This window comes from Hydra vulgaris, chromosome 04 (genome assembly GCF_038396675.1).
Source record: "Hydra vulgaris chromosome 04, alternate assembly HydraT2T_AEP".
In the NCBI taxonomy this organism is placed as follows: Eukaryota; Metazoa; Cnidaria; class Hydrozoa; order Anthoathecata; family Hydridae; genus Hydra; species Hydra vulgaris.
This window is the reverse complement of record NC_088923.1, coordinates 25,850,727-25,863,209: the sequence shown is the minus strand read 5'-3', so window position 1 is coordinate 25,863,209 and position 12,483 is coordinate 25,850,727. Positions and strand designations below refer to the sequence as shown.

General features: G+C 27.7%; 1 protein-coding gene across 1 annotated transcript; it reads right to left on the bottom strand.

The window, feature by feature from the left end:
• Nucleotides 1–1,302: 1,302 nt before the first annotated feature.
• LOC136079298 (zinc finger MYM-type protein 5-like) lies at nt 1,303–2,082 on the bottom strand. Its single transcript, XM_065795033.1, has one exon. It carries the CDS (start codon nt 2,080–2,082, stop codon nt 1,303–1,305), a length of 780 nt encoding a protein of 259 aa, XP_065651105.1.
• Between the last annotated feature and the right edge of the window lie 10,401 nt (nt 2,083–12,483).

Here is a 12,483-nt window from a genome sequence, read left to right as displayed (position 1 = left end):
GTGAGAGCTCCTTAGGAAGGATATATATAAAGAAAAAGAATTAAAAATCAGATGTAATAAATAAAAATAAAGTAGGAGTCGTCACAAAACAACCAACCCCTCATCCCATCCTAACCCTTACAAAAACAACCCAGCGAACTTCCAGTGAAAGTTCACTGGAAATCAGTAGCGTAGCTAAAAGTTTCGGACTCATAGGCAAGATCCCCTAAAGGGCCTCCTTAAGGTAAATTTATTTTATAAAAAAAGTAAATTCAGTAAATACATTATAAATTCAGTAGTTAATTATTATTACAGAAAAGAACACAGTATGAAAAACACTTACAAAGTACATAATATTAAAAAGCTTTTTTTCTAGCTTTTGCATTTGCAAAGATATTCACAACTTCTTTAACATCCATTCTTAATGCTGTTTTATGCTCTATGGCTAGTAATGCAAGATGATGTAGTCTGCTTTGAGTGGTTGCATTTCTTTTGTAATCTTTAATTATTTTTGATTTATCAAAACTTCTCTCCACACTTACAACCGTTACGGATATTGTGAAAAATAAAAAAACTGTCATGTAAATTTCGGAAAAATCACTTTCCAATACACTATATTTGGTTGTCATTATTTCAGCTATCTGTTTAATTGTCAATGTGTGGTTTAAATCTAATTTTAATAATGTGGTAAGTTGGACAAATTGATTAGCTAGGTTGGATGTAAATACTTCTGGATATTTGCTGCAAAGCGTACCACAAGCTTTTACCATATTTTGTTACGACATCGTTAATATATTCATAGGTTCAAGAAATGCAAAATAATGGCTGATAGTTCTCATTCCGGTGAAACGTTTATCGATTTGGACAATTATTTTGTCAAGTGTATAATAAAAAACATTTACCGTGAATATTTCTTCACTATTGCAAAAACGATAATCTGATGATAATTCATCAAAATGACGTTTAGTAATTCATCAGTAATTCCTTTGGCTGAATGATTCGTTAATTCAAAAAATCCTAAGAAGGTTTCAATAATATTAAAATGTGTCGCTTTTTCGTTTTCACTGCGATCTATGTGTACATGTCTTATAACAATGCTCAATTGATCTTTCTTAGCGATATCTTGTGTCGTATCTAACATTAAAGAATAAAATGGCGATGTATTGATTTTCGTAGTTAGTTCTTCCAATAATCTTACTCCCAAAATTGTTATTATCTGGACTAAGATACGTAATGGATCCGGAAGACATTGAAATAATTTGTTTCATCACATCATCATAATGAGCAAGTAGCTCTACTTGCGACAAAAAATTTCCGTTATAATCACCTGTAAATCCCGCGAAAGGCTAAAGAATTTTTGGCGAGCATAAGCGTTATACAAATTAAACGCTCTAATGCCATTTTCCTAAAAGATGCTTTATAACGTAACTGTTCTTCCTGTGTTTCATCAATTGTCTGATTAGTTTTCCATAGTTCATATACTGCACAAGCATTAACATGAGCTTGTGAAGAGGTATGAGAACTTATACGTGTAGATAAATTTTTCCAATCTTTCAGACCAGTTTTCCATTGGCTATTTTGATTTAAAAATAACCAGCATGACTCACAGTAGACAGCATCTAAAAGCATAAAATAACATAGCCAAATACGTGGAACTAGACCATATTTTGATGTGTAGTAATAATAAGTTTCACTAAAACTCCTGTTCTGTTGATTACAATCTTTGGGAAATGGTCCTTTTGGCCGATGCGGTGGAATACGTACTAATAAACGTTTTTCGTCATCAGATATAATTTGATTTAAATATTTACCTAAATCATTAGTTAGTGCCATAGGGTGAGTATTAGTTTCCACTGCTGTTTCTTTATTTGCTCCTTCAATTTGTGTCGCATTTTCAATAGCAGTATCAGTAGTCTGCGATTCTTCAGTTTTCGGAAATTCATTTATATCCGCAGAATCTATTTTATCAGATTTGTGAATGTCATTTTTACTTTTTTTTAAAAATATATCGAGCTTGGGCAATTTTTGCAATTCTTTTTCTTTTTCCTTTCTAATTTTATGCTTTTCAGCGCCACTTTTAACTTTAGATGTAGATTCCGCCATGATAAAAAAGGGTCTTACACTTATAAATTCCAAAAACTGGTGAAATCAATATAAATAAAAGTTTTATTATTTTTTTTGATTAATTTTTACCTCTAAAAAAAAATACATAAATTTTATAAATGTCAGAAACACGTATTGTTGAGGCAATCCAATAAATTAATTGAGTTCAAACAATGTTCTTGACGTTAACACATACGTATATGTTGACATAATGATCCATTTTAAAGACCTATAAATATTATATATATAAATCCGTTTTTTGAAACGGGCTAGCACACTAGTAATATATTAAAAATGAAATGTTGCAATAGTGCTTGCTTACCTTCGGTAATAAGAAAAAAATATATATTAATATACATATGACTAAATAAACAACGTATAAGTTCACAAATATAAAAAACGATGACTTAATTAAACACAAATCTATACTCTTTAAAAATTCTCATTAAACTACAATAGTTTATAAATATTTTAGCGCAAAATATTACAAATGTTACTTAGGTAACAAAAATTCAAATTTAAAAAAAAAACTTGCCAGCTCTATTGCAAATTTCAACATCTCAATTTTGATTTATGAATTTTGAGTAATGTCGACGTTTGGGCCCCTTTTTCGACGGGCCCTTAGGCTGTGCCTACTCTTGCTATAGGGTAGCTACGCGCCTGATATATATATATATATATATATATATATATATATATATATATATATATATATATATATATATATATATATATATATATATATATAAAATGGTTATTATGCTAAAGTTGTGTATAATAAACTAATTGTCCATGAATTTCATCAAAAAAACTCTGAAAGAACAGAAAATTTAATATTTCAAGGTGAATAGTTTATTTATTAATATATTAATAGTTAAATTCTTTCATATTTACTATATTTGAACAAGGTTTTGAAAATAAAAAATTTGACCCTTTTGAAGACAATTTATTAATTAACACAAATATTTTTCAAGAAATTCAAAGGAATTTAATGAAAACACCGTATTTTGATCCTTATGAATTTAAGGGGGAAAAAGAAATAAATTCATTTTTTATATTACATGTAAATATTACGAGCATAAATCAAAACTTTGACAAGTTTAAGGAATTTTTAAATATTATAAATTACACGTTTGATGTCATATCCCTTACAGAGGCTCGGCATGAAAATACACTTGATTCTAATTCTAATTACAAATTACCTAATTATAAACTAATTAGTCAACCGCGAGGAAGTAATAAAAACGGAGGAGGCGTTGGTATATATGTTTTAGAGTTATATTCATACAAAATAAAAAATAAATTATGCTCATCAAATCTTAATTATGAAAGTCTATTCATTGAAATAATTAGTGACAAAAACAAAAAAATTGTAATTGGGTGCGTATACCGACCGCCGAGTGGTAAAATTGAATGTTTTGAAGAATTTATTAAAAATACGGTCCTAAAAACAAATAAAGAAAAAAAAAGATTGTATATTGCTGGTGACATAAATTTGAACGCTCTGACTAATAAAAAATTTCCAAAAACAAAATCTTTTTTTGATATGCTTTTTAAATATAATATTTTACCAGTTATAAATAAACCAACTAGGGTAACAAAAAGCTCTGCAACTGCAATCGATAATATTTTTATTAATAATTATATAGAAACGTCATTTGAGACAGGTATTTTTAAAACTGACATTAGTGATCACTTCCCAATATACTTTAAATTAAATCTTTTAAATGTCACATCCAAAGGAGATTCTAAAATTATAACTCTAAAAAACGCAACCTATCAACAATTAATAAGAATAATCTTTCTAATAAACAAGAATAATCTTTCTAATAAAGCAAGAGACGTGGAATCAGGTTTTTAAATGTGTTAATACAGATGAAGCTTTTAATATTTTTCTACAAATATTTCTTGATATATATAACAAAACCTGCCCATATGAATAAAAAATAATTAAAAAAAAAACAATACTAAATCCTTGGATGAATAAAACTCTAATAAAATGTTCAAAAAATAAACAAAAACTTTACAATAAATTTTTGAAAGACAGAAGTGAAGATAATGAAAAAATATGCAAAAAATATAAACGGTTTTACGAAAATCTTCTCTTATAAATTATAGTGAAGAACTTACAAAAAACAAATTCGATGTAAAAACAACATGGGATGTAATTAATAATATAATGGGAAGAAACAAAATAACTACGGCTTTACTGCCTCAAAGAATAAATATCAATAAAACTGTTATTTATTGTCCTTTAAAAATCTCGAATGAGTTAAATAAATACTTTACAAATATTGGCCCGAACCTTGCTAAAAAAATTATAACCACACCCAACTCATTTCAATTATATCTTAAATCGTTAAATGACGTAAAACTTCACGATAGCGACTTTTCTATTAAAGAATATGAAACAGCCTTTTCTTTTCTTAAAAAAAATAAATCACCTGACTTTGATGACGTTTCTAGTAATATAGTTATTTTAAACAAAAATTACATTTCCAGACCTTTGATTCATATTATAAAACTTTCAATTAATGAAGGTATTTTCCCTGAAGCACTAAAGTTGGCAAAAGTATGTCCAATTTACAAAAACAATGATCAATCAGAAATCTCTAATTATAGACCTGTATCAGTACTTTCTGTATTTTCCAAAATATTCGAACGTGTAATCTATAATAGAATTTATAATAATTTTAATGAAAATAATTTATTTTACACAAAACAGTTTGGTTTTCAAAAAACCCATTCAACTGAACACGCAATAATTGAAATAGTAAACCAAATTACTAAAGGATTCGAAAACAATAACTTTACTCTAGGATTATTTATTGACCTATCAAAAGCATTTGATACGGTTGATCACATCATTCTTTTAGAAAAAATTAAACACTATGGAGTAATAAATAAAATCTATGATTGGTTAAAAAGCTACCTCACTGAAAGAAAACAATATGTTATTAACAAGGAATCAGGTGAACTAAAAATTATGTGTGGAGTTCCGCAAGGGTCAATTCTGGGTCTCTTGCTGTTCTTGATCTATGTGAACAATTTGCATAATGCTTCAGCAAAAACTTAACGCGATAATGTTTGCTGACGACACAAATCTTTTCTTATCGAACAGTGACATTAGACAACTTTACTCTGACATGAACTATGAATTAAGGAATGTCAGTGAATGGTTTAAGGCTAATAAACTGTCACTCAATGTAGATAAAACAAAGTATACTCTATTCCATAAAAAATCACAACAGGAAAACCTTCCCTTAAAATTACCAGATTTAATTTTAGATGATAAACTAATCGAAAAAAATGAGTCAATAAAATTCTTAGGAATTCTTATTGATGAAAATTTATCATGGCTTCCTCACATAAATTATATCCAATAAAAAATTAGTAAAACAATTGGTTTGATGTACCGTATTCGCCCATATGTAACATCAGAAAGTTTGAAACTAGTATATTTTGGCCCAATACATTGTTTTATTTACTATTCCAATATTACATGGGCTAGTACTCAACCAACAAAACTTAAAAAAATATTTTCTCTACAAAAACATGCATGCAGACTTATATATAAGAAAAAAAAATATGAACATGCAAAACCACTAATGAAAGACATGCAAATGATGAGTATATATGAAGTTAATATTTACCAACACTTAATTTTTATGTATAAATATAATAACAGCCTGATTCCAAAAACCTTTAATAATAAATTTACGAAAAACGTTAACAATAATTTCTCTCTTAGAATAAACCAATGGAATACTTATAAATTGCCTAGAATTAGGAGCAAGTATTCTGAATATGGAATAGCATACCGTGGAACTATGGAACACATTTCAAAAAACGAAACATTTAAATACGGTAAAATCACTAAACTCCTTTAAGTTTCTAATAAAAAATGAAATTTTTAAACATAAATAACTTTTTAATTTTTCTAAATGAACATCGAATTCCATTATTCTTAGTTTTTTTAATTTTATTTTTTTGTTTGATTGTCAATGTTCTCCAAATTGACCACCAGGTTGAAACTCTCCCCCCCACTGGGGAGAGTTTCAACCTGGTGGTCAATTTGGAGTACAGTGAAGATGAAACAAAAAGAAAATCTTGCTACACAAACCATTGATTGGAGATTTAATTTTTCGAGGTTGACAATTTTCAAGGTAAGATGAATCAAAGTGAAGGTAAAGCAAAGTATAAAATTGCGTATGGATATAAGTTTTATCATGATGGTCATAATTTAAATGGCCCCACAGTGTGACAAATTTCACCAAATGTTTGCAAAACTATAAAGAACCTATAAAAATAGCCTGGATAAATTTTACACCTAATTTTTAAAACTGCACAAATATATTTTTTTTTATTTTGACTAGGAAATTTTATTTTGAGGTCAAAATTGAATTTTGTACACACAAACTGGTGCACTGCTATCTTGCAGGAAAAAAAAGCGCTTTACTTTTTTTTCCTGCAACACATCAAAGTATTGGTTTTTAATGCCAGGTATTTATTTTAATGAATAAAAAATGAATATGGTTATTTAATTTAGAATTCTTATTAAAATAAGAAAGCCTAACTATTTCTAAAGTTATATATAGTTAAAAATTTTTGTACTATATATAAACTATGCAGCTATCAGAGATTATAGATCCTCTGAGAACTTCTATTCTTTCCAGTCATTTAAACTTCTCCTAAGTGAGCTGATGTTTTGCACTCTTGCTTGAGATATTTCTTGTAAAGGGTTCCTAAATGACCTTGTTTTTGTTCCTGGACTAATGAACTTTCTCTAAAAAAATACTCAACCGGCAAATTTTTCATTTTTAAAAGTACACTATTGTGTAATTCAAGATAATAGAATTTTTTGTTTCCATTGTTACGTTTGATGTCCTAGAAGCGCTGGGAATCGGGAATACCCACAACTAGATCTTGTTTTTGCTTTAGGAGTTTCTGGTTTATCTCCTTTTTCTTCTTAGGATGAGGTCATACTTCCCTAACTAAAAAAGCATTAATAATCTAATCAAATACTTGGTAAGACCAAGATCTTACTAAGGTCTTACGTCCAAGTTGAATGCTGAACTTTTGATATCTATGCTATACAGTGGATAAAAGTGTGTCTTATCACAGTTTTTATTCACAGCCCAAGTGAACGATACATTTTTATGACTGGTACCTATTGTATTTAAAAGAATATACCTCAGTGTGAAGATGTTGCTGGTATCTTTACTATTTTTCAGACCCAAAAGATCATAGAATAAGACAATCTGTAGAATGTTATGATTTTGCCAAGCTCCTTTGCAGGACAGAGACCAAATAAATGCCAAACCAAATGAACAGAAACATGGAATTTTTTTTTTGTCTCCATTAAAACAAATTTTTTTTTTATGCTTTAGTCATAAAGTTAAAGTTTGTGCGCGATGTTGTTTTTCTATGGTTCTATAGTCATAACACTTTTAATCCGACAAATCTTTAGTTAAATAGTGTTGAAGGTAAATCAGTACTGTTGATAAACTCTGCTATCTGTGTTGTGTGAAATGATTTTTTTTACTTTTTGTGCTTTTTTAAACAAATTGCGAACTCCGCACTAAACAAACTTGTAATGATTGACTAGAAGGTGAACATTAAACTTGTAATGATTGAGGAGAAGGTAATTTGGCTTAACAAGGTATTGTTAGAATTAATAGATTTTCATGGTTTTGAAAGATCTAAAGCTTCTTTCGTCCAAAATACTTATACCACTTTTTTGAATCTCTTTTTTTTTTTTGATTTTACTTTATCTTTCAGACTTTACTTTGATTTTACTTTATCTTGACAGCATTTGTGTAGTCCCGATGAACATGCATGTTAAATTTATTTTCTGGGCAAGATATTAGAGAAAAAAATAAGGGTCGTACCCTTATTTTTTTCTCTAATATTTTGTTTTTCTTTAAAGTTGGGGTTTATAACTTTTTTGAAAGAAAGTTTTATTTCAAAGAAAAACTTTTTTTAAAAGGCATTTTTTTGATTTTATTTGTTTTAGTATTAATTTGTTGGGAGGAAATAGGTTAGTGGCTCTGATAAAAGTTTACCGCAAAGGAGCCGGACATATTTGTAGCTCTGCTGCTGCTTTTCGCTTCTCTTATTCAGCGTGGTTGTTGTCAGGGCCGTCCCGAAGAGGTCTCTCATTGGGGGAGGATGGAAGGGGGGGAGGGGGGTATTTAGGAGGTACATGTGCTTTTTAAACTAGGGACACACACACACAAAAAAGGTCCTTGATATTTGACATTTGCTAACTATACTTTAAAACTTGCCAACTGGTAACTCAAATGCATATATAACAGCTTGAGGGTGGGAAATACCCTCTTCACACCCCATTCGGGACGGCCCTGGTCAGCACTGATTGTAACAACTAATCTAACAGAAATGAAAATTAAGTTTTTTTTTAATTATAATTAGCTATTCATAAAACTGTTGCCTGGAATAAACTAATTTCAATTAGTCTATTCCAGACAACAATTATTTCTTTATTACTCTATAATCTAACAATTATTCTAGTTAATCATTTCCATAAACAACTTTCATGTTGGTTAGATTGATTTTGAACAACAACTACGCTGAATAAAAGAAGCCAAAATACAAGACTTAGAATAAAATTGCAAAATGTAGAGCCATTTCCAAAGCAAGGACAATAAACCAGACAGTCTTTAAAAAAAACTTTTAAATAACTGACGTAAATAAGATCAAGAATAAATAAAAAAAAAAATTAAAGTTAAAAAAGTAAAAGTAATTATCTTGAAAATTAATAACTTTTTATAAACACGACAACTGCTTATTTTAATTTATTTAATATAGCGAATATAGTAGGATGATTCAAAAAAGCACGCTTTCAAATTTATTTTAAAATTTCTAATTATATGGTAAAATAAAATTATTTGTGCAAAAAAAGTGTCTTGATATTATTTTATCATACAGATGAAATAATATCAAGTTTTTTTTTTCAGTAAATTTTTGTTACTTTTTTTAATTTAATTTTTCAAAAATTTAAAGTAAAAAGTTAACAAAAGTACAAATCACAATATTTAAAAAACCAGATTTCAATCACATATTTAAAATCAGGCCCGTTGCAAGCTTTTTGTTTTATGTTTGACAATTTAACTTTATGTAACGATACGGAGCAAACTCCAAACATTTATATATTCATGTTTATGTAAAGCTTTTCAAAAGTATTGCGGTATTCTGAATCTGTTAACAATAAACCCCTAAAATGTTAACTTCCCATTTCATCGCTCTCACACAAAAGCATTTTATGCCATTAGTGTGAGAGCAATGAGTTTATAACATTTATATATACATTTTTTTAACATTTTAAACTAAATTTAAGTTCATTAACGCTTCTCTAGTGTTATGCAATAATCTCTTAGTGTGAAAAAATTATGGCCATATAAACTTTGAGCAACCTCTCCAATTATGTAGGGAATTTAAAATATTATCTTTAATTAAGTTATAAGTTCGTCTGACAATCAAATTCGGTTCATCATTCAAAAATTCAGAGCGAAAGTTAATTTAACTCTTTTTTCGTGAATAAGTAATCAAATGACGAGGACTTAAAGTTTGTCTAAGAATAACAAAGAAAATTAAGTTTTTATAAGTTACTTTAGTCTACAAGATCATTTGTATTTTTCAAACAATATTATTATATTGTTCAAATTATTCTTATTTTTATTATTATTAATTTGATAATTATCAAATCAAATTTTTTTTCAAATTTAATTTCGTCATTGATTTTTGTTTTTTCTATTACATTCTTTAATGCAGTTATTGATTTTTAACTTTTATAATTTCTCATTTTTCTAAATTTGTCGTTTCAAATTATTACTTTTCTTTTTAAAATATACGAATGGCGGGGCAAGAAGATAAAAATAGTCTTATTGCCAAGCCCCTAAATAAGTATCCGCACACAATAAAGTCATTAAAAACTTGTCATTTAAAATTGATGACCATGTGTTTTTCTGAAGTTTGAGTTTAATAAGTTTATTTTAGTTGACAATTATAGTTTTGTATTTTTTGGGAATATACCTAAAAAAATAATATATATATATATATATATATATATATATATATATATATATATATATATATATATATATATATATATATATATATATATATAGCTGTAATACCAAATTCTCCTGTTTTAGTTTGTTATTTTAGAAACAGAGAAATCTTTCTCTAAAATAACATACTAAAACAGAAGAAATATTGCATAAATAACAGAAATTTTGAATTATTTTATTTTTTTAACATGTAAATAAATGGTTTTAAAAAGTATTATCCATGAAAATATAATTTAAAAAAATACAAGATTTAATTTCAAATTGATTTAAATACAAGTATTGCGGGGTTATATACCACGTTAAAAGCAATGTAAGAAGGTTTCGTAAATTGAAAAAAATACGGCGATTTCCTATTTTCACCAACCGATTAGAATTACTTAATCAACAGCATCTTTAACTAATAGTATTATTGATAGTTACGTACAAATGAGATCTTTTAATGTGTTGTTAAAAACCATATTAAACTTATTTAAAGCCTTTATTGTAACCAATAATATAACGATGTCTACTTGCGTAAACTCTAAGATGTAATATTATTATAATTATGAAAAACCAATGATTTTGGTTAATAATTTTATTTTTGGTATTTTTGGTCCGTAAACATACTGGCCAAGGTTAGGGTTAGGACTATTGTAATTGTAATGAAAACAATAACAGTAACGATAATTATTGTTATTGTATTAACTTAACTTAGAAACAATAACAATACTTCTGACTTACAACTATTGTAATTCTGTAATACAATAACAATAAATATTGTATTGTAATTAGTGAACGGAAACTTTCGGCTTCGGCCGAACCCGAAACCGAAATTTCTGCTTTAACAATTTTTTTACTTTTCCTGTTTCGGCCGAAATTTCGGTTCAAACCGCAACTGAAATGAACCGAAACTTTTATAAGATTTTTTTTAAGTTTTAATTTAGAGTAAGATCATGACGATTTCCTAATTGTAATCGTTTGTTAGTAAATCAATTTTTAATTATAACAATTGTAGAAATTTTAATTGAAATCACGTTACATAATAGTTTTAAGTTACTAATCTCAAATCATCACATTTAAGAAGTTGTTTACTCTAAAAAATCTCCTAACTGAAAAAGCAATACTCATAACTACCGGCAGTCCTGAAAATATACCAACTTCAGATCAAGTTGAGTCTATTACAATTAAAAAAAGAACAATACCCTTATTTGACACCAGAACAAAACGGCAGAGGGCTGAAATGTTGCAATTTGCAATGCCTGGTTGGGTTGACAATATCTCAAAAATTGATTCAAACTCCGAAGAAGGTCTGAAGTTTCATAGATTTATATTAGAAAGCAACATTAAAAGCAAAGTTTGGTTTGGCAAAAGTAGCAAAGAGATTCTTTAGACCTCCACCAACATCTACCGAAGTAAAAATTTTTATTTAAGAAGAATTATTATGTTTAACTGTTTGTGTTACTAAAGTTAATTTTCATATATATTTTAAGTTCCTTTACAGCATTAAAATCAAGAGGAAAAAATAAAAGGGCTGAATAAAATAATTTATGAATGTTATTTTTCATAATAGTAAGGCTAACATCAGACAGACAATATTTTGCGGCCATTTAGAGTTTAGAAATACACAAAAAGATTGGTGATGCGAAATCTAAATATGTAAAAAATAAAATTTGCAATATATTGCAAATCCGAAAATAAAAAATAGCAAAAATAATAGTAAGTTCGTCAGAGATGAATATAAATACGTTAAAATACGTTAGCTTTTCTACTTTAATGTAAAGTAATACATTACAATAGTTATTGTAATTGTTTTCATCAAAAAACAATACAATAGTTATTGTAATTTTATTTCATTAAAACAATACAATACGATAGTTCTCGAATTTTATTGTATTGTTTAAAAATTAACAATACAATACTTATTGTAATTGTTTTTCATCACAGAAATACAATACCAAAATAAAATTTTTTTATTGTTTCTGTAATATTACAATACAATACTATTGTATTGTAATGTGTAATTGTATTTAATTTTTACAATTACAATTACAATAGTCCTAACCCTAGCCAAGGTGCCCAATTTCTGTTCCTCTGGACAATAATTTAAAAAAAAAAAAAAAAAATCTTTAAATATTTCTTCGGGCTCGTAAACCTTACGGCTCTAGGTTTGTGGGACCGTAAGTTTTGCTTATACTGGCCTTGCGGCAGAATGGCCACTGATGCTACACGCAGATGAAGATATTTACGTGAAAAGTTCTAAATTTTTCATGCCCGTATAAAAGTACCGTAGTTGTTTAAACTAAAACTTTTAGAGTTGAAGGATATTTTTGAG